At 48.0% G+C, this 25,135-nt stretch overlaps 3 protein-coding genes, 1 non-coding gene and 2 pseudogenes across 4 annotated transcripts; 1 reads left to right on the top strand and 5 right to left on the bottom strand.

The window, feature by feature from the left end:
- Window positions 1-237: 237 nt before the first annotated feature.
- On the bottom strand, window positions 238-4,366 carry LOC101764440 (annotated as a pseudogene).
- A 3,317-nt stretch (window positions 4,367-7,683) lies between these two features.
- LOC101764032 lies at window positions 7,684-13,174 on the bottom strand (annotated as a pseudogene).
- Window positions 13,175-13,308: 134 nt separating this feature from the next.
- LOC101774023 lies at window positions 13,309-14,267 on the bottom strand. The gene has a single exon (XM_004979777.3). The coding sequence runs from the start codon at window positions 14,222-14,224 to the stop codon at window positions 13,517-13,519; it is 708 nt and encodes a 235-aa protein (XP_004979834.1). The 5' UTR covers window positions 14,225-14,267; the 3' UTR covers window positions 13,309-13,516.
- Window positions 14,268-14,625: 358 nt separating this feature from the next.
- LOC101773619 (F-box/LRR-repeat protein 4) lies at window positions 14,626-19,901 on the bottom strand. The gene is made up of 8 exons (XM_004979776.3): window positions 19,485-19,901; window positions 18,334-18,597; window positions 17,581-17,987; window positions 17,134-17,319; window positions 16,453-16,645; window positions 16,222-16,298; window positions 15,966-16,116; window positions 14,626-15,165 (listed from the first exon to the last, which is right to left on the bottom strand). The coding sequence occupies exons 1-8, from the start codon at window positions 19,794-19,796 to the stop codon at window positions 14,869-14,871; spliced, it is 1,887 nt and encodes a 628-aa protein (XP_004979833.1). The 5' UTR covers window positions 19,797-19,901; the 3' UTR covers window positions 14,626-14,868.
- A 200-nt stretch (window positions 19,902-20,101) lies between these two features.
- TRNAL-UAA lies at window positions 20,102-20,185 on the top strand. The gene has a single exon. It is a non-coding gene; the product is annotated as a tRNA-Leu (tRNA).
- A 1,697-nt stretch (window positions 20,186-21,882) lies between these two features.
- On the bottom strand, window positions 21,883-24,909 carry LOC101773206 (laccase-15). Its single transcript, XM_004979775.2, has 6 exons — window positions 24,776-24,909; window positions 24,489-24,640; window positions 23,752-23,999; window positions 23,509-23,628; window positions 22,375-23,415; window positions 21,883-22,258 (listed from the first exon to the last, which is right to left on the bottom strand). Exons 1-6 carry the CDS (start codon window positions 24,887-24,889, stop codon window positions 22,050-22,052), a joined length of 1,884 nt encoding a protein of 627 aa, XP_004979832.1. The 5' UTR covers window positions 24,890-24,909; the 3' UTR covers window positions 21,883-22,049.
- Window positions 24,910-25,135: the final 226 nt, after the last annotated feature.

Raw genomic sequence — 25,135 nt, 5'->3', positions numbered from 1 at the left:
CGTGGCAGGCCCTTTAGTCCGGTTGGTGACACCAACCAGGACTAAAGGGTGACCTTTACTCCCGGTTGAAAGACCCGGGACTAAAGACCCCCCTTTTGTCCCGGTTGGTTTATCCCGGATGGATTTTCGGGAGATATGCACCCTACCAACCGGGACTAAAGGCCAATTCTCTATTTAGTGTCAATAAAATTCGAATCAAAGATCCTAAATTAAAAATGGGTTAAAGTTAAACAAACATTGAAATCCCAACCACAAAACTTTTCGACATCCCTAATCTTACAATTACATAAAGTTTTGCACTAAATTTAGAGCGACTCAGAAACACATAACACAACACTCACATGATGTAGTGGCTAAAATACGCTAACTCAGCTCGTGCATGGTTTGGTTCTGCTTTCTCCTAAATGCACTAACTCAGCTTTTCAGCTGCCATCCTTCCCAGTAGTTGAGCTTCACGAATAACAGGCACCACAAAGGAGCGGCAAGGAAGATGAGCTCAAAACATTTCCAGCATCATCAGGCAATCGGACTCGAGGATCGCCTGGTCCGACCAAGGGGAGGCATGCTGGATTCACTCTTAACTCTGAAGCACACTGGAAACTCTATTCGAGAATCTTATTTCATGTTGAAACAATGTTCATAATTCATAATAATACTTTCTTTATTTAAGAACTGATGCATGGTAGAATTTATCTTTCAGACTTCGTTGACACCGGCAAACTCTGTTTCTGTAGTTTTGAGGTAGAGCTCATTTGGCACAACATGATGGACATGGTTACATGCCAAAAGCTCTAAAGGTGGTGGTGGGAGAGATGTTCGCACTGTCGGCCCATCCTCTACAATGAATATCGCCGCCATGCCCATCGAAAAATGGAACTCATAGTGGCAATGCATGAGCCATACCCCTGTACAAATACAAGGCAAAGCATTATGATGCTGTGAGTGAGACTTAACCTTCACATGCATAAGGCCATGTCACATGTACCACTAGACATGGAAATCCTATACGCACCTGGATTGTCTGCCACAAACCGGATGGCAGCCCAGCCGATCCTCGGGACGAGCACGGAATTCCTCACTGGTGGATCAACGAGGTTGTACTTGGCCACATCCCTCGCCGCGTCATAGTTACCGACACCCTGCGCAAGCACAAACATGTTGTGACCATGCAGGTGCATCGGGTTGGAGTCGCTTTGCATCACCGCCGTGCCTTGGAACACGATATCCACCACAGCACCATGCTGAAAACGCCGCACCAAGCTACCCCTAGACGTAGGTTCTAGCTGCCCCTCCTTCGGGCCCCATGGAATCAAGCCCCGGTCGGTGAAGTTGAACACCATCGGCGGCCTATCGGGAAGCTCTTGCAGCATGTCCATGTCACCGGTGTGGTAGTAGTGCGCTTCTAGCAGTGGCATGCTCGTGTCAGGGAGCTGAAATGAGACGTTGTTCATGGTCGCGACAAGGATGGACTCGTTACTCCCACTTCTCTTGCAGGTCTGGCCTCGCCGGCAGATAGAGCCCAGGCCAACGGTAATGAACAGGGACTCATCGGCACGCTCCGGCACCAGCAGCCGTTGTGTGTCGTTCAAACTGGTCAAGTTACCATGGAAGTAGAAGGAGGCCATCGTGTCATGCTGGTCGGGCATCTCAGGTGCCACTGGAGGTGCGGTGCCATTGCTGGAGACGTGCCCGGTGCTGTACCACACAGTGCCTCTTGTGACCAACTTTGGTATCTGGGGGTCGGGCTTTGGCGATTGGTTGGCGAGGGCTGTGATGTAGTATCCACCGGGTGGCGCGTCGGCAACCACGAGGGCATCAATAGTCTCACCGGGGGCGATCGAAATGATGTCCGTGGTATAAGGGTTGACGTAGTTTGCGTCGGTGGCAACCACCGTGAACTTGTGCCCGGCGATCTTGAGGTAGTACTCGGAGAAGAGAACAGCGTTGATTATTCGAAGCAGGTAGGTCTTTCCGGGCTCCACGTTCAGCACATAGCCGTCTTCCTTTGCCCCTTCATTTCACCCCTAACCTTTTCATATAGCCCGCCCCTGCCTGATCGATATCCCTGCTTCTTCCAGGCCTTATCCCGAAACGAAAGAGGCTCCGATAGAGGTCTCCTTCTCCCTTAGCAGCGAGACCAGTCCCTACCTCTTTTCAATCAATCCATCGCTAACTCTGCGATATATTTATTGCGGAAAGTATCCCGGATCCCACTGATAACGAGTAAGACAAAATAAAATAATTCGTTTGGTGTAGTTGAAATAACGGAATTGGAACTTGTTTGGTCAAGTAACGGAAACTCAATCAAACTCATAATTGTGTCAATGGGGTTTCAATGCGGACTTTGATGGGGATCAAATGGCTGTTCATCTACCTTTATCCTTGGAAGCTCAGGCAGAAGCCCGTTTACTTATGTTTTCTCATATGAATCTCCTGTCTCCCGCTATTGGAGATCCTATTTGCGTGCCAACCCAAGACATGCTTATCGGACTTTATGTATTAACGATTGGAAACCGTCGAGGTATTTGTGCAAATAGATATAATAGAGCCTAATATTCCCCCGGAGTACGCCGCTTCCTGAAAATGGGAAGTATTATGAAGTTTAAGTCCTACTCAGGGAGCTACTTCTACCACGGCTGACACATTATCTCCACAAAGACCAACGACCCATCCCGAAGAGAAGTTGACTGACGGGGATGTCTCGAGAAGAAATTCCAGAATTGGTAGCCTCCCAAATCAAACATACATTGACAGGGGTTGCCAACAAAAAGAGAGGAAAGAGGCCCTAGTGAATTTGATATGGTACCGTACCCCAAGGAAGGGGTATACTATACTGTGCCAAAATGCAAAATGTTGAATGGGGTAGGGAACCCTGAACAACACCTTAAAAATCAAGGAATTAGTCGTATAGAAGAAAGTTTCATTTTTTTTGTACATCAACAAGTATCCTATGAATGGTTACCGGAGCAGTTGTAGAGATCTCCAAACTTGCCGTTCATTGTGGCTCCACTAGGGTTATCATCAAACAAACTGTCCCGCATTCTTCTGTCCAATTCATCAAGATCCATCTCCCACCACTCCCCTGCCACAACAGGACATCAACTCAGAAATAAGCTCAACATAACTTTGCTAGGTGCTACTCCCTCCAACCCAAATTATAAGTCGTTTTGTCTTTTATATAACTTTTGCTGTACACATATGTCTAGATACATAGTAAAAACTACGTATCCAGAACAGACAAAATGATTGACCTATAATTTGACATACACATATACATGTCCAGTGATGGTGGTGCTTTTTGTTAACCGGCTAGTAGACCTTATGGAGTGGCGGTTTGTGTGTTGTTTCCAATGTAAGTTGTTATGGAAGATGCTAATAAGAGGTTGTTGCAGCTGTTGTTGCAGTTCTCTCTTTTTTTTCTATTTTTTATTCGCCAGTCTAGGTTTTATTCTTCTTTTTAATATCATTGGTAGCTCTGTCTTTTGGCTCGATTCAAAAAACAAAGAACGGAGAGAGTATGTCTTAAACGATCCAAAAGTGGAATAATTCACAAACCTATAATGATGGGAACATACTTATCAGGATTGGGAAATGGATACGAGACCTGGCACCGTCTCTTGGCCGGATGATGATGGCACCGTGCAAGGTTGCCCGGAGGCAGGTAACGTGAGCATGCCACCAAAGGGTTCCTTCTTGCCCAGTGACGTTGAACCGGTAGGTGAAATTGTGGTTGGGCAGGATGGGGCATTGGGTGACCATTGGCACGCCATCAGCCCAACAATTCAGCCATTGCTTCACTCCATGCCTATGTCCAAACAACACAACAATATATATATTGTAGAATTGTGAAAAAAAAAGAATTGACTTCAAAGTGCTGGAAACCAATTAGTTTTTCCGATCACCAGGCACTTGATAAAAAATTGGAATCAGTTAAGCAGGTGCTTAAAACTAAATACCAGTGGATTGTTATGTTGTAGGGTGACTTGTTGACGACATGAACAGTTACCGAGTCTCCCTCTGTGACCTCTATCGCTGGCCCTGGGAGCTGCCCATTCACCACGGTGGCCAGTGTATCCTTGCACAAGTGTGTCATATTCACCTGGCTCACCTACATATGAATGTGCAAACCAATCAAGCTTGCAGATATATGCATACATACATCATCGTTGCATTGTTCAAATTCATTGATCATAAACAGGGAAGAGGTGCTTACAACGAAGGTGTGCACGACAACAGAAGCGCCGACTGAGAGGGCCATGGCGGAGAAGAAGACGATGGCAGCGGTAGCCGCCATTGGGACGCTCCAGCTCTTGAGAGCTTGCAGTTTTTGTTTAGTTTTGCTCCAATCCGTGCTTCTATGTGGTATTATAAATGACAAATCTTGGTAGAGGAGATAGCCCACTGGGGATATATAGGATCGAAAAACACGCGATAAACATTGCACTGGCAAGAGGACGACAGCCAGCTAGGATCATCAAAGCGGCAGATCGTCCAGATGTAATCATGGTGATCGTACGTACGAAATGAAGCAGCAGCAACGAGCCTGGGCCCTGACCATTTAATGCACACGAATCATGCTAGATTTCCTAATGCCCATCAAACTTCTTCCAACATCCAATAAAATTCGAATCAAACATGCCAAATGCTCCTCGGCAGTCAAATTCATATTGTCCTCCCTGTATTGTCCTTGTGACGGTCCACACCTCTGTATTGTCCTTGATGACCAAACATGGTCTTGTTTAGTTCTCAAATTAGGAGTGGCAAAGTTTGCATTTTGCCATAAATGCGCAACTATAGTATTTCGTTTGTATTTGTAAATTATTATCCAAACATTGACTAATTAGGCTCAAAAGATTCGTCTCGCAAAGTACAACAAAATTGTGCAATTAGGTTTTGATTTCGTCTACATGTAGTACTCCATGCATGTACCGCAAGCACTACGGGAAACCGTAAATTTGCCGAGTGTTTTTTCTTTGCCAAGTGCCGAGCTAAAAACACTCGGCAAAGAGGGGCTTTGCCGAGTGTCAAAAATAAAACACTCGGCAAAGCCCTCTTTGCCGAGTGTTTTACTTTTGACACTCGGTAAAAAAAACATGAAAAAAAAAACTTTGCCGAGTGTCCAGATCAGGACACTCGGCAAATGTCAAAAATATATCTCTTCCCCGGCCCCCTACCCAGCACCCCACCCGCCCGACTCCTTAGCTTCCTCCGCGCAACACCGCCCGACGCCCCCCTCCTCTTCCTCCGCGCAACACCGGCCCCCCACCTCCCTCTCCCTGCCGCCGGCTAGCCACCGCCGCCGCCACCACCCCTTCCCTCCCTCCCTCCCTCCCTCTCCCTCTCCTACCGGTGCCCCTCCCCCTCCTCTCCCCTCCTACCTCCCTCGCGCGGCTGGCCCCTCTCTCCGGCGGCGTCTCCGACCGCCGCCCCGCCCTCTCCCCAGATCCAACCAGATCTGGCCGCCGCACCGTCCCTCCTCCCCGGATCCGGCGGGGACTCGCGTCGGGGGCCCCGGATCCGGCGGGAACTCCCGTCAGGGGCCCCGAGAGCGGCGGCGTGGAGATGTGGTGGTGGTGGTGGCCGGCAGGAGGCAGCTCGTGGTGGCCGGCGGGAGGCAGCTCGTGGTGGTCGGCGGGCTATGGTGGTGGCCGGCTGTGGTGGTGGCAGCGGCGGCGGCGGGCGTGGATGGTGGCGGCGGGCGTGGATGGTGGCTAGTTGTGGTGGTGGCGGCGGCGGCGGCGGGCATGGATGGTGGCAGGCTGTGGTGGCGGCGGCAGCGGCGGCGGTGTGGATGGTGGCGGCAGGCGTGGATGGTGGCGGCGGGCATGGATGGTGGCCGGCTGTGGTGGTGGTGGTGGCGGCGGCGGCGGCGTGGATGGTGGCGACGTGCTGGTGGTGCGGCCGACGGTGTCCGCGTGCCTTTTTTTTATTCTTTTCGGAAAAATGGTTTGCCGAGTGTTTTCTGGGCACTCGGCGAAAGCTTTGCCGAGTGCCCGACCAAAAACACTCAGCGAATGCTACTTTGCCGACTCAAATTTTCCCGAGTGCCAAATGCCGAGTGTAACACTCGGCAAATTTGTTGCCGAAGGTATTTTGGGTTTCGCCGAGTGCCCCTGGCACTCGGCATAAAACCTGTGTCCGGTAGTGAAGTTTGATGTGATGGGGAATCTTCTTTTTGCATAGTACCAAAGTTGGGAAAAGGGGGAACTAACACTTGACCACGATGCACGACAAATACAATATATGTCCACGTTGATGACCAAACGCCTCCATTGATGCTCCCGCCTATTGTCGTCACCTCAGTTTTCCTTTGCAAGCAGCTGCAGCTTGACGACGATGCTGATCTTCAGACGATGGGGAAAGTGGAGGACATCTAGGAGCAAAGCCATGGAGAAAGTCGAGGATTTCCTGGGCGCTGACTATTTAATGCACACCTAGCAAGCTAGATTTCCTAATGTCCATCCAACTTCCAACATTCAATAAAATTCGAATCAAAGATCCTAAACTAAAAATGGGTTAAAGTTAAACAAACATTGAAATCCCAACCACAAAACTTTTCGACATCCCTAATCTTAGAATTACATAAAGTTTTGCACTAAATTTAGAGCAACTTCCAAACCACATGCAGAACTCTCTCTTCGTGTCAACTTTATATCATATTTACAAAACTCCATTCTATATTTTTGAAAAGCTTTCAAATATCAAAAGCACAAAAAAGTTTCAAATATCAAAAGCACCTTACTTTCAGTTTCCTAACTGTAGACTTACGTATAGTCGAACTTTCAACTTAAATTAAAAACACTTTGAAGTCACAAGAAGAAAATTGTCAACATCCAGACTTTATGGGTCCATATCCAAATTCCAAAACATTGCACTGAAATTTAAACAGGTCAAGATCCATAGTTAGAAACCTTTAATTTCTGCATTCCCACTTTTGAGTCTAATTAGTATCGAAACTTTATACAGAACTGAAAATTTTTTACATCCATACTTTTGAGACTCGTGTCATAAACTGTGCACCAATTTGGAAAAAAGAATCAAACACATATCCAAAGTAATAATTAGCATACAAGCACTACTGCAGATCCAAGAATTAGTACCGGGTAAAAGGGTTGTACAACCCGCCTTTAGTACTGGCACCACGAATCCGGTACTAAACGTGCTCATCTTTTAGTATCGGATCATTCACCCCGTACTAAAATATTTTGTGCTTAAAAAAATCTTGATAAGCTGGAGCATGTGGACGTCAAGAAATGATCAAATTTTTAGAAATATCAAACCCATAGTGCAGCAGTGCGAAGAATTTTTGGAAAATAATTTCTTTAGTGTTACTTAAGAAAAAAATACTTCCGTAACATCAAATCATTGCTAGAGAGCTTTCTGTAACTCTTCTTATCTCTTTTTGCCCAAAAAAAACTTTTCTTATCTTGTTTAGAAGATGGAACTCATGATACTCATGCCGTACATGTATCTTTGCTTCTTGAGTCTGCACAGACGAAGCAGCAGTGGCAGAGCTGTCCCCATCGTCAAATATGGCAACGTGATTGTCCTCCCTGTGTACTCGTGGAGACCTGTCAACTATGACAACGTGATTGTCATTGCGATGGTCCACATCTCTGCATCATCATTGCTGTGTACCCGTGGAGACCTGTCCGCACGACTAAGGTCACAATTTGCGGGGCCCTAACCGGCTTCACCATCAGCTTCAGGTGAAGCCCTGCCAAAGGGTCATGAGCAAAATAGCTCCACCAAAGGAGCCCCGGAATCCCCACTCTCTAGAGTAGATCGGTGCCGTGGGAGCAAAAAAACCGGCTCCCCGCGGCTTCATCACACTCGCTGGGCCTAAGTCCCCGATTTGCCCCCTCCACGGCGAGGGAACAGACAGGCCTGGAGGCATCACGGAGCATGCACCGACGTAGGGGGAGGTGCGGCCGGAGGGTGCCAGCGTAGGGGAGGAGGCGCGGCTGGAGGGTGCCGGCAACGGGGGAGCAAGCGCACGCGGTGAGCGCCAGCGGTGTGTGGAGGAAGCAAGGTCGGAGGGTGCCGGCAGTAGGGAAATTGGAGCGGGTGCAGCGGAGCGGGTGCAGCGGAGCGGGTGCAGCGGAGCAGGGCCGAAGGGCGCAAGCATGGGCGCAGTGAGGTTGGACTGCACAAGTGGCGCGGGGGAGCAGGAGAGGTAGGGGCGGCGGTGTGGCATGGAGCAGACGGCAGTGCTGGCATGGGGACCGAACGAGCGGAGAAAGAGAGAATGGGAAAGCAAAATAAAAGAGGAAGGAAAAGGAAAGAAAAGAAAAGAAATATAGGAAAAGAAGAGAAAAAATAAAGAAAAAAAGCTAAGGGTAGTATGGACATTTCACACTATTACCCATTTTAAACAAGCAGGAGAAGCCGTTTTGCCAAACGTTTTTCCAATCGGACAAGCCAGAGAGCTAAAAAAGCCGCTCCATCAGAGAAGCATAGCCGAAGCTGTTTTAGCCACAGTCATAGTGCTAACACACTGTCCACGTTGATTCCAGCCTGTAGTTTTCCTCTATCTCTGCAAGCACCTTGAACTAACACTGCCCACATTGATGACCGCACATCTCATCAGGGATGTTACTCCTCCAAACATGAAAGGGAAGGAGGGTAGAAGGGGAAAAATCTACAAACCCTCGGAGGCTCGCACACGTGCAACGTCCGTGGGATTCGAAATGGCCACGACCTCAAGCCTCACTCGAACTTTCCTCACCATCTCACTTACACAGTACATGTGATGGAGTTAGATATGTTTTCCTTTTCAAGTAATCCGTGGAGAGACTTTTAGTACCGGACAATAACACCAACCTTCTACCATGGCTTTAGTACCAGATCACAACACCACCTGGTACTAAAAGCTACCTATTAGTACCGGGTGGTGTTGCGACCCGGTACTAAAAGGCCTCCGAGGACTGAAAATTTGAACCCGGTACTAATTCTGCGTGTTAGTACCAAATCAAAAATCCACCGGTACTAACGTCATGGATGAATGCTCACTACTCCCGTAGTGGGCCAGGGGAGAAGGTCGAGGAGAGGATGTGCGCGGCAAAGATGATGACCAGGGCCTCCATTCATGCGACCTGCCGAGTAGATGACCGGGGACGTGGATGGGCTTCGTCGTGGAGGCCGATGTAGTGACCACGTCTCTCCTTTTCCCGTGTCTCTTCGAAGAGTTAGGAGGGGTTGGCCCTCCCACAACACGTGCCTCTTCTAACTCCTAACTCCTCGTAGGGAAAAAAAATCTCGCCAAATGCATCTACTATTACTGTATGATAATTTCAGCTCGTCGGTGCAAACAGGTGTAATTGTAGATGGCTATTGTGGCGCTGGGAGCCTGGGACTCATCAGGTTGTTAGATACTTGTATATTTTGTTTTATAGAGATAAGTTTGTTGTAAGAATCTAGTGGAGTCCATGCCAAACAACCCATCTATATATTTGTACCAAACTCGTGGCTATTTGCTGCGCCATCTATGAAACCGTCGTGATCTTCGTAGGAAGGCCGACGTTCTACTCTACTTTCCGCACCTGTTATTCTTACAGGATAAATGCTAAGTTTTGAGCCAAACAGAGCTAGTTGGTCCAAAGTCCAAACAAACCGTAAATTATTCCAGCCCTTGGACAAGCAAACATGTCAATACTCAAGAAACAAACGGTGTTCGTACTCTCACACACCGCCAGCTTGCAGCTGCCACCGAAGCTCTTCCTCCACAGCACCGCCGCAAGACGGGGATGCTACTTTTTTTCAGATTATTTTGAGGTAGGATTCGTCTGGTACAAGAGAGTTTCTTCTCCAGGGTCACACTTCGGAAAGTCCGCCGGAGGTGGAGGCAGGGAGGTGTCCACTGATGATGTATATACATGGACATAAGTAAATTTTTGTACGAACCTGGATTATCTGCAACAAATCGGATGGCAACCCAGCCGAGCCTCGGGACGACCACAGTGTTCTCCACCGGCGGATCCACCAGGTTGTACCTCGCCACGTCCCGCGCGGCGTCGTAGCCACCGAACCCCTGGGCGAGCACCAACATGTCGTGCCCGTGGAGGTGCATCGGGTTGGAGCCGCTCTGCATCACCGACGTGCTCTGGAACACCACATCCACCACCGCGCCGTGCTGCAACCGCCGCACCGCCGTCTCCCTCTCCGTCGACTCCAGCCACGCCTCGTTGGGTCCCCACGGGATAAATGCGCGCGGTCGGTGAAGTTGAACGCCTTCAGCGGCATGTCCGGGAGCGTGCGGAGCTCCACGCCGACGGCGGCGGCCGTGTCGTTGCCGTTGTAGTAGTGCGCCTCTAGCAACGACGCCGCCACGGCCGTTGGCAGTTGGAAGGAGACGTCGTTCATGGTCGCGCCAACTATGGACTCGTTGCTACCGCTCCTCTCGCAGGACTCGCCGCGCCGGCAGACGGAGCCCAGGCTGAGCGTGATGAACATGTGCTCGTCGGCGCGCGCCAGCACCGGCGGCGCAGGCGAGTAAGGTTGCCGTGGAAGTAGAAGGTGGTGACGTTGTCGTGCTGGTTAGGCATGTCAGGCACCACCGCGACGATAGCTTCACTTTCGTTGCTGCTCCTGTACCGGACCATCGCTCTCGTACGTGATCGCCACCGGGAGCTGGTGATCGGGCTCGGGCGGCTGAGTGGCCAGGGCGACCTTGTAGTACCTGCCGGGAGCCGCGTCGGCGACGACCAGGACGTCCACAGTCTCGCTGGGCGCAGGCGTCCGTGGTGAAGGGGTTGACATAGTTGGTGTCAGAGGCGACCGCCGTGAACCTGTGGCCGGCGATGAAATAATGGGCTTGGTAATTTCCAAATAAATCTCAAATGCCCACATTCAAAAGCCCATGTGAGTATGAGTAAGTAGTTGGAGTGGTGCAAACCTTTAGTCTCACACTGTTAGTGGAGGAGAAGGATGATCAATATAAATATGGAGGTTGTCTCCACTCCTCCAAGCTATGTGTGTGAGGAGAGAAGGAAAGCTCCACACGCGCACGCTCGCTCTCTAGGCCTCGCTGGGCCGGGCGGGGCGGGGCAGGGCGTACGGCGTGCTACACCTGCATGAATGGTCCACTGAAATCCGACCTTGCGGTGGTGCGGTTTCCTTTTGCCATTTTATTTTTTTTGTTACTTGGCCTTCAAGTTAGTGAGATATATGGAAGTCTAATCAGTTTAGATCACGATCATGACGTGAAATCGTGGGTTCTCCTATATATACGACCTATCGGCCTCGACCGAAAACACATCTAATCAAGCTAAGGTTTTTACCTCTTCTCGCTGCTGCGCCGCCACCGTAGTCTACTCCATCTTGAGCACCGACGTGCACCGGCGAGACCTTCAAGTTAGCGAGATATATAGAAGTCTAATCGGTTTAGATCACGATCGCGACGTGAGATCGTGGGTTCTCCTATATATACGACCTATCGGCCTCTACCGAAAACACATCTAATCGAGGTAGGGTTTTTGCTTCTTCTCGTTGCTGTGCTGCCACCGTAGTCTACTTCATCTTGAGCACCGGCGTGCACCGGCAAATGGGAGAGTATGTCTCCGGAACCTCTTGCTCTTGTGATCCTGCACCGAGAGAGGGCAAATAAGGTTTTTGGGAAGCGCTCCGCACGACTGCTCCGGATTTTTGTCACGGCTCGTCTTCCATCCAAGTCCAGCGTTGCGGCGTGCCATCGTCTTTGATGTCATCTGCTGCGCTCCATCTGCAACACCGTCGTCGTTCCATCAGCACCACTTGTCATCACAACTGAGTACGTACACCGTGATCTGATCTGCTATTTTAGCATGCTTTCTGAGATTATATTGGTGTGCTTGATGTTGTATAGTATGTTAGAGATTTGTACGCTAAGCTTTATTTTTGTTATGATAAATCTAGTTCGGAATTTACTCTTGCGATTGTCTAATTTTCCAACACGATCTCGAGGTAGTATTCGGAGTAGAGCGCAGCGTTGATTAATCGTAGAAGGTAGGTCCTGCCAGGCTCCATGTCCAGCGCGTAGCTATCTTCCACGGCACCTTCAGAGTTAAAGCATTTCATAGCAAAAAAAAAAAGTTCCGTTTCCATTACCAAAGAACAACCTTTTTTACAGTCCATCAGCAGATATGGATTTTACCTCTTGATAGACCGTAAAATGCTCATCGATCAGAGGAAATGCGTACGTAGTGTATAGTATGATCTTACCTGAGCAGTTGTAGAGATCTCCAAGCTTGCCATTGATTGTGCTTCCCTTCTGGTTATCAACCGTCCATCATGTTCCGGTCCAGCTGATCAAGGTCCATGTCCCACCAGTCCCCTGGCATCGTTGACACCATTCACAACAACAAGTTGAGCTGAGAACCATGGTGCCAAGAGACATTGCACACCTGCTTTCGTGATACTAGTTCACAACCTATGATGATGGGGACCTCTCTGTGTGGCTTAGGAAACGGATACGAACCGGCGCCATGTCTCGGTCGGATGATGAGGGCGCCGTGCAGGGTTCCCCGGAGGCAGGAGACGTGAGCGTGCCACCACAGAGTGCCTTCCTGCCCGGCGACGTCGAACCGGTAGGTGAAGCTACGACCAGGCCTGATGGGGCACTGCGTGATCATCGGCACCCCGTCGACCCAGCAGCTGAACCGCTGCTTCACTCCATGCCCGCGTCATGAAAAGACAAAAAAAAAATTGAAATTCATTTCGGAACATATTTCTGAATTGCCGGCATTAAGTTACTACAAGTCTTTCGGTGACCATATCCTAGTCAAGTCTGGATCAACACTTGTGTAGGTTACCAATGAATTGTGATGTTGTGGGGCGACTTGTTGACGACACGAACGGCGACGGAGTCTCCCTCGGTGACCTCGATCGCCGGCCCCGGCAGCTGCCCGTTCACCACGGTGACCAGCGTCTCCTTGCTGTGTGCGTCATCTTCATCTCGCTCACCTGAATATACACATGCATATAGTGATTGTGCCTTGTGTGTTCTTCAAATCAAGAGAAATACGATGAGACTGTGATGTAACAAATTCATGAAAGAGATAGGGCATCGTGTGATTACAACGAAGGTGTGCTCGACCAGCTCCGCAGCCGCAACGGAGAAGAAGAAGACGAAGGCAGCAGCGGCGATGACAGCAGCGGGGAGATTCCGGCGGCTCTTCATAGTTTGCAACTTGATCATTTCTCTGGTTTTTGCTCTGCTCTGCGATGCACGTTCACGTAACATTATATATCGAGTAGGTTTTTTGGTAGGAAGAAGGTTAGTGTTACGATCGCCTTTTATTACAAAATGAGAGCCTCGCGTGGACAGCAACGTCGAAAACTAACGCAACACGCAGAACATTTGGTGATCGATCCAAACCAGACGAGATGTCGTTACGTGTTCACAGTTAGTTGATCACGATCGATCGAGCGAGCCCAAACTTTGGACACGATCAGTGAGCAATCATAGTACATCATCCAAACCCACACGAACATACAAATCGTTATATGCATTGCACCGACGGCGATGAGGTCGTTCAATTCACTTGTCCGGCGCCGGCTTGGCGCCGCCGCCGCGGCCGACGAAGCTCTTCTTGCGCTCCTCGATGAAGGTGGAGGAGCGCTCGTTGATGTTGGACGGCACCCGCAGCACGGGCGGTATCCGCGGCCGGAGCCCGCTCCGCCTCGGCACCCGCTGCTCGTCATCTCCTCCGCCGCCGACCGACGACGCCTGCCGCTTCTTGAACAGAGACCTCTTCCGCTCCAGCGGCGCTGCCGGGGTGCCGCCCTCCTGCTCGGGCAGCCGGTCTTCCTTGATCGTCACCGACTTCCTCACCTTCGTCTCCTCCACCGCCATCGCCGCCGGCGCTGGCCCCACCGGACCGTCGTCGGCAGCGGCGGCTCCCGTCTTCGGCTCAGGAACGTCCCTTGTCGTCGTCGTCGTCATTGCGGCGCTCTCCTCAAGGATGGTCGCCACGCTGCTGTACCCTCCGTCGCCATGGCCGCCGCCGAACTCGTAGTCGAACTCGGCCCTCTCGATTGGAATGGCGAACTCGTCTTCCTCCTCGCCCTCCTCTGCCCTCTCCATCGCAGGTTGGCCGGCGCCGGCGCCATTCTTCGGGCCATCGGCGATGCTCTTCACCCTGCTCATCGTCAAGTTCCTGGTCAGGAACGTCAGGAACCGGTCGCACATGCCACCGGCCGCCCTCGTCGCCGGGTCGTCGCCGCCTCCGCCGCCGCCTTTCTCCATTGCTTCTTCTTGTGTGATCCTTGATGCGAAGACGGAGGACGTACACTTTATAGATGCCTCGACATGTTTGCGTTCGGATAGGGAGCAACAAAGTAACCGACAGGTAGCGTAGGGACGAAGCAGGCCGTGAGCACAGCAGCAAAGAATCCATGCGTTTCTTGCACCTGCTGTAACCAGAGCCGTCTGATGTTACCTGATGAGTCTTCAGGAGGCAAAAGACAGCAAGCGATTCCAGATGCCATAGACGGCCATCCGTTTGGAATATTGCAGGCCAAAGCGACACAAAGTAGAAGGAAGGTATGTCGTTGGCCACTGGAATACGGCAACAAGCACCTCCGGTGAAAAGTACTCGACATTTTAGGTAAAAATCCCATCAAACTTTCAAAATGTTTATATAACTATTGAGTGTACAATGGAGGTCATGCCATTTTATTCATCTGATTTTATTATTCATGCCTTTTTGGTAAATAGTTGGTACAACATTTTTGTTCTGTGCAACACTTTGGGGGTAAATAGTCCATACAACACTTAAGACTTTTGAGGTAAAGATGCTATGGTATACAACACAGCAACACACACACAACAGAAGCTTTCTGGGTAACAAAGGAGTTGATACTGCGCACAGATTTATTTCCCTTCTGAACCTAAAGGCCTGTGCAGAGGAATGACAACACGGGCCCCGCTCTTCGCCGGGTCCTCTCGCTCACCTTCGACTCCTCGACTAGGAGCTTCTTCAGCCTGGAGCAGCCCGAGATGATGGTCGCCACACCGGCGCTGGTGATCTGCCGGCAGTAGACCATCTGGCATGACTCCAGCTGCAGGCACCCTCTGACGAGATGGTTCAGACCGACGTCAGTCACCTCTGGGCAGTGGGAGAACGCGATTTCTTTGAGCATTGGGCAGCCTTCACCTATCTCAGCAAGTGCTATGTCACCTATGATCTGCATGTTGAAGCAAGATTACATGTCATCAGAGAAAGGATGGAATAAGCATGCTCACGTTGCTATATGTATGGATAGCATACAACTGTTTATGAACACATTGCTGTATATATAGAACAAAAGCATGATTCCTATTCTGCTGTCTGGATTATTAAAAAAGAACTGTCTACTAAAGCAACTGAAGAACTGGTACAGTTTAAAAAATATAAGGGGGATCTATCATGGAGGTTGAGGTGAACAGGTTCTTTTCAAACGAGCTACAAGTTTTTAACACCTAGACTTGCTGATGATATTGCTGATCCCTTGCATGAAATTGTTTAGTCCAATGCAAGATTTGCTTGTTGGGTGATGCAGAAGAAATCATTTCTTGAAAAAAATTGTATTTGCATAGCTGTTATATTGTCTCAAGACTGTTGTAGTTTTACAGGGACAGAAATCCATTTGTGTTTCCTTAATCGTCTTATTCGTTATTTTCATGTTTCAATTGCACTTATTAATCCCCTATAGATGTACAGGTAACTTTTTCAAGTTACAATATTTGTGGTTTACTATAGTGTAAGCAGAGCCAAGGTATAAAACTTGTGGGTTTTTACCAGGTTTAGTACCGTGAAATGTGCTTCAAGTGTTCTTCGGGGCAAAATGGAGGTAACTTTCTAATTTGAAATCCAAACAGCTTGTTCTGTTGCCGTTGCAGTATACACAGTTTACTCAGAGTAAACTGAAGGAGGGGATTCTTTTTTTTTAATCAATTTTGGACACTTTTCAAATAAGGAATACAGTGACATAGCTAAAGGACATACCCGGAGAACACTTATATCCAGGTAGACTAGTTCAGGGCATCCTCTGGCAATTGCAGTCAGCCCACTATCAGTAATTAGGGTGCACCCGCACAAGTTTAACTTATGCAGAGAGCAGTTTTCTGCAATTGCAGACATCCCTGTATCAGATACCCTGAAAAGGATGTTGAAGATTCAAAACTCAAAATAAAGGGACGATACACATGGGAATGCCAAATAAATAAGACATGGCACATCATACATTCATGATTAGATTTACCTCTCACAAAACTGGAGTGTTAACTCTTTAAGCGATTTACAATTCTCAGCAATAGATATCAATGCTTGGTCTCCTATCTGCATACCAAATGCATAAAATTTAAGCATACAAACAGAACACCATTCAAAGTTCCAAACTGGACAGAACCAAATAAAGACTGCAAAGAAAATATTGTTATATGTCACTATGCATGCTAGGCTAGTGTCAAGTCAATGGAAACTTGGAAAATACCTCATAACCACGCCGGATAGAAAGTTCTGTTAAGTTCTTACAGCCTTGAGCTATGTGGCACAAGGCACTGTCACTTATGCTTGAACAGTCAACCAAATAAAGAGTCCTGAGAAGGGAGCAGCCTCTCCCAATCTCCAGAAATGCACTATTTTGGATCCTTGGGCAAAAAATTAGAGAGAGCTCCAAAAGGCCCCTGTTTGAATAGGACCCCGCATCATATACCGTTGTTGTAACAAAAGTTATCAATACTGCTAAAAAACCTCTAAACAAATGAAAGAACTGTACAAGCAAAACAATTGCATTTTCACACACATATATAAAGTATGGAAGCCTACATTGTTCAAAACATGATAGGCAGGAAAACTGTGGTTATTTTATGCATTCATTCTGCGAACATATTTTTTTAATCAGTCCCTTCTGCCCAAAATACAGTTCCACTTATTTGAACTACAGCACATCTTATTAATATAAGAGAAACTGTTCCAGAAAAGGATAATGAATGCCTAGGACTGTTAACTTAAGGAAATTTACATTGTCACCAACAAACTTGCGGACCACTTACTTGAACTAAAGCAAAATTTATTAATATAGAACTGTTCCAGAAAAGGAGAATAAATGCCTACGAAGTGTTAACTGAACTAAGGAAATTTCAATATATCAAGTTATCACCAAGGAACTTACGGACACCATCGCCCAATGTGCTCCAGTGCAGCAGTTTCCATGTTCTGACAACCATTGACCTTCAACCGTGCTAACTTTTTGCAGCTACGAGCTACAAATTCAAGGCTGCTATCAGTTAGTAACTGGCAATCATTGAGAACAAGATCTGTGAGGTTCTTGCACCCTTTGGCAATGGAAGAAAGGCTCCTGCAGTTACAAAAGTTGGTCATCAAATCATTAAGGAAACTCACAAACTAGTTGAAGCACATGGTACAAGAATACTTGATTCCATGACAAGCATAAATAGGGATACATAACATCCTAGTTAAGATGGGAAATATGACAATATACAAATTTCTTTATCCTAGCACATAGAGACCAATCAAAACTGATACTGGAATATAAAACTGGACTTCAGCCATTTATAAATTGTAATATTTGATTAGAGAGTGCAACTAAACTGACTACCTGTCTGTAAATCGTTCAAAGTTGTTGAGTGACAGGCTTTCTAAAAGCGAACAAAATAAGCCAATAGAATCTAAGGCCTCATCCCCAGCACTAATACACTGTAGCTTTAAAGTTTTTAACTGTCGGCATCCTTTAGAAATAGATATTACTCCCTCATCTTGAACACGATCTGATTCCACAGACAGAATTTCTAGGTTAGGGCAGTGGGATCCAACAGCACGCAAAGATGCATCAGTCAACCAAACACAAGTTGCAACTGCAAGAGAGACCAATGATTGCCCACAGCCTTTTACCAATCCAATCAAGCCTTCATCTGTGGTGCCTTCAACAAATCGCAAATTTAAATTCTTAAGTTGCTTGCATCCTTCCCCGACAGCAATGAGTCCTGGATCTCCAATATAGCAAGCCTGCAATTAAATTTTTACTCAAGTTTCAACCAAAAATATATACTAGGTCCACTTAAGAAGAGATATATGGATTGAGATAAATGGAGAATTGTGGATGGAACTAGACAAAAGGACATTTGTATCAGATTGAAAAATGTGTCATTCAGATAAGTCTTTTCTTTTAACTATTAAATAAGGAAAAGCAATAATCTGCAATTCACCAGGAACAAAAACTTCAACCAAAATTTTCCATACTGTTGCATTACATATACCCTATTACATGGATCCTCTATAAGTACCCAAAAGAAAAAAAAAGATAAGACCTGGATACACAGCAAAATCTGAAGAATAGAGAACACTGAATTACCTGGAGATCCAAAGAAGTCAAATTCTTGCAGTTCTCTGCTATCCTCACCAAGCCTGTTGAGGATATGGCAGAACACCATATTAGACTTAATTTCTCAAGGCCTCTGCAACCCCTTGAGAGATGAGTCAAGCCAACATCAGTCAAACAGCTGTGTTCTGATCCATCATCACCAGCTGGTTGGTCCAATGGGAATGGGGCTATATGAACGGAATTTGAAGCAAGGGGCAGCCTCCTCCGGCGCCGAAATGGGCTACTAGTAGGCGCCTGCATTCAAGACAAGCACTATGTGTATCATATAACACAGGAGTTAAATAGCTTCGAGAAAGACTGTATTATACATTCCTGGCAAATTGGACTGCACAAGGCTTTGAGAAAACTATATTAAGAATTCTTTCAAATTGGACTGCAGCAGGCTTTGAGAAAGACATATTTAAAAAAAAAAACTATCTGGACTAGAAGAATGCCAGCAAATTAATGTAGTATGTCCCAACCATATGCAGCTAAGTTGTTTCTACTCTAGCAACCTGGCAATTTCTTGACAGCCAAGGTACATTCAAGCTAGTTAGTGAACAGACACCAATAGTTCCTTGACCTGAACAAAGTGCATTAGCATTACTGTTGCATAGCTATACACTACAAAATTCCTCTGTCCCATGGTTGAAATTTTAAAGTCAAGGAATTGTTTGATGTCTGGGGAATTGGTGTCAATTAAAGCAAAAATCCACTACATTGGCCAAGTTTCCCATATCTAAGAGCAAGTTTAATAACGCAGCTAGCAAGCGGGCTGCAAGGTTTCTCTCAGCCTTTTCCTAGCCCACTCGTACAATGGTTAGCTCTTCACCATTAATACATGACCCACAAGCCATTCTCACAAAGTTTCTTGGTTCCTGTGCTCAAGTCGGCTGTAAGCTTATAGCCCGCTTCTCCTCTCTCACCTCTTCTCTCTCCTCCACGTCAGCATTCAGCCAGCTTACAGCCCCTTATTATACTTGCTCTAATGTAGAACCAGCTCAAAATTCAGAACTTCCTACATATCGAACGATCCCGGATCCGCATCACTACAATATCGCCAAAAGACGCAACATTTCTCGCGATCCGCGTGCGGCAGCAAGGAACCCGGCACCAGATCCAGAAGGGACGAGTCGACGTACCTGGCGCGGGCGGCGCGACCTGGGCACGGCGCCGACGACTCCCGCCGAGGTGAGGCGCTCGTCCACCGACACGTCGGCGAGCGCCGGGAACCGCTCGGCGACGAGGCGCAGCACCTCGTCGGCGTGCTCCCCGGACGCCGCGAGCCTCGCGGAGCGGCGGGAGGCGCGCTCCAGGCGGCGCCAGCGGCGGCAGACAAGCGCGCAGGCGTCGAGGTCGCGCTTGCCGCCACCGGGGCCCGCGCCTACGCGGCGGATCACGTCGTCGAGGATCTCGTCGGGGAGCGCCGGGTTGATGAGGTCGGCGCCCCGCATCGCCGGCGGGGGGCGGGCGATGCCGGCCGGTGTGGGGGGATCAGGACAGGAATTGGGGAAGCGGTGGGCGAGGGTGTGGAGTGAGGTTTCGAGGAATTGGAGGGGGCGCGGTGGAAGAGTCGCGAGGCAAGCGTGCTCGCGCGGTAACGTATTTGGCGGTGGTTTTCGGTTTAGTCCTCAAGGTATGTGGAAACCTCAATTTTAGCTACTACGAGGACTTGATTGGTGAATTCTCGGTGTTGGAGGGTACTTCTGTATCAAATATTGAAATAATTAACACCTTATGGGTAAAAGTCTTCAAAACAGCTGGTTTGCCCGAGTGGTTAAGGGGGAAGACTTAAGATCTTCTGCACAATAAGTGCGCGTGGGTTCGAACCCCACAGCCAGCAAATTCTATTTTATTTTGTTTTTCTAACCTTTCTGTGTTCTTTTACTAAACAAAGTCCTTTTGTTCTTTTACTATTCTTGTGTGTAGGACAGTCCGTTTGTTCGCCAACATCAATTTGATTTTATGTTCTTTTTTAACCTCTATTGTTTTCTTGTGTGGAAGACTTTTTTTTTAAACCATTTTGTTCACCAACACCTTTTGCGCTCTTTTTTTATTTTATTTTGCCTATGATTTGAACTCATTTATACATTTATTACCCGCCCACAATAACGGAAGTTTAACTTTTTTTTTTTGCTCCAAGCCGTCGACTTGGATTACCATTTCTATAACTCTCTGGTGGCTAGTACAGCTGTTGCGAATAGTTCTATTTGCTTCGCAATGTTTTGTCAGGACATGGCAAGGATATAGGATGTGTTTGGTTGGAGGTATACGATGGCATTGCAAAATTTCGGTCGTTGACAGTGGCTGAGCTGAGCATGCATGACATTTGGATGCAGGCTCCGATTTGGCTCATCCTGGCCTGCATGCCCACACGCAGTTCATTTTTTTAGACAATCATGATCAGATCTTACGTGGCCGATCCATCCTCCAAATTTTAACTGGCCAATACCTTTGGTAGGGCACGCCCCTGACATGCATCCAAACGTCCCATAATTAATCTAAGTGGATGCCTATGCAGCATGCCGCTAGTTTGTCAAGAGGCAAATGCTAGCTAATGTTAGGCACAATCAAGTATGCCGAGTTTTTGGCGAGCCCTGATCAATAACCTCGGTTGCACAAATTTTTGCACTCATGGTAAATCAGACTTACATCTCTCGTGGCAGGGGGAGTGGTTTACCACCACAAACATGGATAGAGTTCACCTCTTTTCTCACCTTATCATCTTCTCTTCTACTTTCTCGAGAGCTCCTATCTACTTCTTACTCGACATAACCGCTCCATGCAGCCATGCCACCGCCCATCTCCACCACCACTGGTGGTTGGCGGCGCTCGCGACTGCTCCTCGACCTTGACCTTCCTAACCAATGCTCCTCCTTACCCAGACATCCTACCCTGCACAGCTTTGGAAGTGTGTTGGGTCCACTTCAGCCCAACATAGACATCGCTAAAGGTTGACATACCTGCCTCAATCCCTTCCCAACCAGCATCTCCTACCACCTCATTAGGCGGTGCCGCCAATGTCCCACCTCACCATTGTCGTGTCCACCCCACAGGAAAGCTAGGCCAACAAAAGGAAGTCTTCAAGGAAATGGAGAGCAATCTTTTGCAACAGAAAGATGTCTTCATGCTCCCCAGCGCAATGCAAACCTCTCCTCTGCACCTTTGTTGTGGCAGTGAAGCCCGAGGGGAGGCTGGAGTTTGGGTTGGTGACGATGCAGCCGCCTAGCGGGATAGAAGTGGTTGAATTGTGGAAGGATGTCAATAGGGGCTCCAAGAAGTAGGGATGGTGACACTGGAGCCGCCGGTGTTGGGTGGTAGAGGCACAGCACGCAGACTTGTGAGTTGGTGGCATAGATGTCTGAGCGGATTGATTGACCCTTTATTAATGTTCAGGCAATATCATCGAATATATTACATATGCCCTACATAGCAATATGCTATATAGTCGCATATTTATATTGTACCGTTAGTTTCCAAGAGCCAATTTATACGTTGGTTAAATACACTTGATGTGGGCATGAATGTGTAGACAACATATACAACAAGATAATATCCTTATTTATAAAGTAATACCGGAAGTTTTATTGCAAGAATGCATTTCATGCATGCATGGATAGGTAGATACCCAACATGCAGAAAAATGTAGTACAAAGCTAGCTCCTGGCTCTGTTTGTGACACAACAATGATGGCCGGAATCATCTTTTTAGGCTCCAGTTACGTCCGGGATTTCGCTTTTTGTAGATCGGATGTCAAATTCATCCGCCACAGGATTGTTTTTACGGTAACATGTCAAAAAATCCGCTGGTGGTGGAGGGAGTGACGTGTTGACTGTTGGCCCATCCTCTACTACAAACACCGCGGCCATTCCCATCGACAGGTGGAATGAAAAGTGGCAATGCACGAACCATGCCCCTGTAAAATTCACAAGACAGAATTAAAAAGTTTTCCGGTAGTTTCTACTAAATTTGTAGCTTTACTAACTACATAATAACCAAATAGACAGGTCATGAAATCTTGTACGCATGTACCTGGATTGTTGGCGACGAATCTGACAGCAACCCACCCGAGCCTTGGGACGAGGACGGTGTTCCTCACCGGTGGATCCACGAGGTTGTACTTCGCCACGTCCGTTGCTGCATTGTAGTTGCCGAGCCCTTGCGCGAGCACGAACATGTCGTGCCCGTGCAAGTGCATCGGGTTGGAGTCACTCTGCCACATCGCCGTGCTTTGGAACACCACCTCCACCACGGTGCCATGCCGGAACCGACGCACGATCGTCGCCTTTGACGTCGCCTCTAGGCTTGCCTCCCGGGGTCCTGATGGTATCAACGAGGGGTCGGTGAAGTTGTACATCCTCGGTGGTCGGTCGGGAAGCTCTCGCAGCATGTCCAAGCTTCCGGTGTTGTAATAGTGCGCTTCTAGGAGCGGTCCCGCCGCCGTAGCCGCAGGAAGCTCGAAGGAGATGTTGTTCATGGTTGCCAGGGTGAATGTCTCCTCGCTCTCCCCCCTGTTGCAAGACTGGCCTCGCTTGCACACGGAGCCCAGGCCAAGCGCGATGAGCAGGTGCTCATCGACCCGTGCCGGCACCGGCAGGGACCGTGAGGGATGCAGGGCGGTTAGTTTGCCGTGGAAGTAGTACGATGTCATCGTGTCGTGCTCATCCGGCATCTCAGGTGCCACTACTGAAAGATTCCGGGATAGAGGTCCTTCGGCTCCTGGACCTGAGCTACCTCCATTGCTATGGTTCTCGTTGGTATACTGAACTATGCCTCTCGTGGTGAACGTTGGGTGCTGGAAATCGGGCTTAGGAGGCTGGTTGGGCGAAGCGACCATGTAGTACCTGCCTGGGGCGGCGTTGGCGACCACCAAGGCATCCAACGTCTGGCCAGGCGCGACTGCGAGGAGGTCTGTGGTGAGGGGGCTGACATAGTTTGCGTCGGCAGCGACCACCGTGAACTTGTGGCCTGCAATCCTGATGTAGTACTCGTAGAAGAGTGCAGCGTTGATTATCCGCAGCAGGTAGGTCTTGCCTGCCTCCACGTCCAGCACGAAGCCATCTTCCTTGACACCTTCAGAGATGAAGCTAACACTCTATTAGTATTCAACAAAAGTAAAGCTTCATTTCTTATAAAATTATGCATGCATGTAGAATAGTTCATTACCAGAGCAGTTGTAGAGATCCCCAAGCTTGCCATTGATTGTGGCTGCACTGGGGTCATCATCAGCCGTACTGTACTTGATGTCCATCGATGCCTTTTGAAGATCCATTTGCCACCACTCCCCTGCCAAATCAAGATCAATCACAACAACACTTCAGCTCACAAATTGCTGGAAAAACATCACGAACCAGGTAGCTTGTTGTTGACAGTGCAAACGTCGAAATTTTTTCCAAACAATTCACACACCTAGAACGATGGGAATTTCCCTATGAGGCTCTGGAAATGGATACGAGCTGACCCCATGTCTTGGCCGGATGATGATGGCGCCATGCAAGGTTCCTCGGAGGTACGCAACATGAGCATGCCACCACAGGGTGCCTTCTTGTCCAGTGACGTTGAACGTGTAGGTAAAGTTGTTGTTTGGCCCGATCGGGCATTGGGTAATCATTGGAACCCCATCGGCCCAACAGTTCAGCTGCTGCTTCACTCCATGCCTATATAAGAAGACACAGAAAGTAAAGATTGAGTAGCAAACAAATCAATTTTTCTGTTTCTCAATTATTGCTGAAAACTAACCTATATATGTCTGAAAACTTTTTGATTTTAAGTCATTTAGTTACCCAAATAATGGATCAAATTTTTAGACAAAAAGGATCAAAAGGAAACTGCATGCATTTTGCGTATCCGTGTCAGCTTCATGGTGCCAGCCACGGTATGGATGAGATGCTCTCTAGTATTTTGTGGATATCATACCCCAACTATCCACACCCTACATATGATATGTATTGTTAGTATTTAGATCCCTATTTTCATCTCATGGCTAAGAAGCTTGTTGTACTCCAAGTATTGTGCCCTTACATTCACCCTCAAGTCCCACTCATAAACAACACATTTGTGCCGATCTCTGATGTTCACACACAAATTAAGCCTACTAAAAATTATAAGCATATTGTATTAATGGACAGAAGAGAGTAATTGTTTACCAATGGATCGTTATGTTGTAGGGTGACTTGTTGACGACATGAACAACGACAGTGTCTCCTTCAGTAACCTCTATCACCGGCCCTGGGAGCTGCCCGTTCACAACGGTGACCAGCATCTCCTTGCACAAATGTGTCATATTCATCTGGCCCACCTACATATATACATACAAGTTCCATCAAATTATTGGGCGCATTTATATGTTCTTGTTGCCTTGTTCAAATCCACAATGAATGCTTGTTAGCAGTATGAGGAATGGATCAATTGATAGAAAGAGCATCAGGCTTACAATGAATGTGTGCTCGACGATGGCCCCGGCTGCTGGTTGAGCCGTCGCAGAGAGGAATAAGATGACGGTGGCGGCCACCAACGCAGGGAAGCTCCGCCTCTCCATGGTCTGCATCTTTGTTGATCTGGCTTTCTCTTCGTTTGCACTTCTATGAGTATATGTTAGATAACATATATATAGATCTTTTGCCATCCAATGGTTGGGTGTTGACGAAGAATAGGATGCAGATCGTGTCAGCGTTGAAGAAGCTGACACATCCTTTGGAAGAATAATTTAGCTAAATGATGGTTTGGAAGAATAATTCAGCATGCCTGCTTCGTGTTTTTTTGTTATTTCGCTACATGTGTGATCCGATCTGAT

The sequence above is a fragment of the Setaria italica genome, chromosome VIII (assembly GCF_000263155.2).
Source record: "Setaria italica strain Yugu1 chromosome VIII, Setaria_italica_v2.0, whole genome shotgun sequence".
Classification (NCBI taxonomy): Eukaryota; Viridiplantae; Streptophyta; class Magnoliopsida; order Poales; family Poaceae; genus Setaria; species Setaria italica.
This window is presented reverse-complemented; position numbering and strand designations above follow the sequence as displayed.

Coding starts and splice junctions, on each gene's coding strand:
- LOC101774023 (XM_004979777.3), bottom strand. CDS start 14,224: ATGGAGAAAGGCGGCGGCGGAGGCGGCGACGACCCGGCGACGAGGGCG.
- LOC101773619 (XM_004979776.3), bottom strand. CDS start 19,796: ATGCGGGGCGCCGACCTCATCAACCCGGCGCTCCCCGACGAGATCCTC. Junction 17,988..18,333: donor TGACTTCTTTGGATCTCCAG/GTAATTCAGTGT, acceptor ATTTAATTGCAG/GCTTGCTATATTGGAGATCC. Junction 16,117..16,221: donor ACACTCCAGTTTTGTGAGAG/GTAAATCTAATC, acceptor CATCCTTTTCAG/GGTATCTGATACAGGGATGT.
- LOC101773206 (XM_004979775.2), bottom strand. CDS start 24,889: ATGCAGACCATGGAGAGGCGGAGCTTCCCTGCGTTGGTGGCCGCCACC. Junction 23,629..23,751: donor GGAAATTCCCATCGTTCTAG/GTGTGTGAATTG, acceptor TTGATTTGGCAG/GGGAGTGGTGGCAAATGGAT. Junction 23,416..23,508: donor GGATCTCTACAACTGCTCTG/GTAATGAACTAT, acceptor TCATCTCTGAAG/GTGTCAAGGAAGATGGCTTC.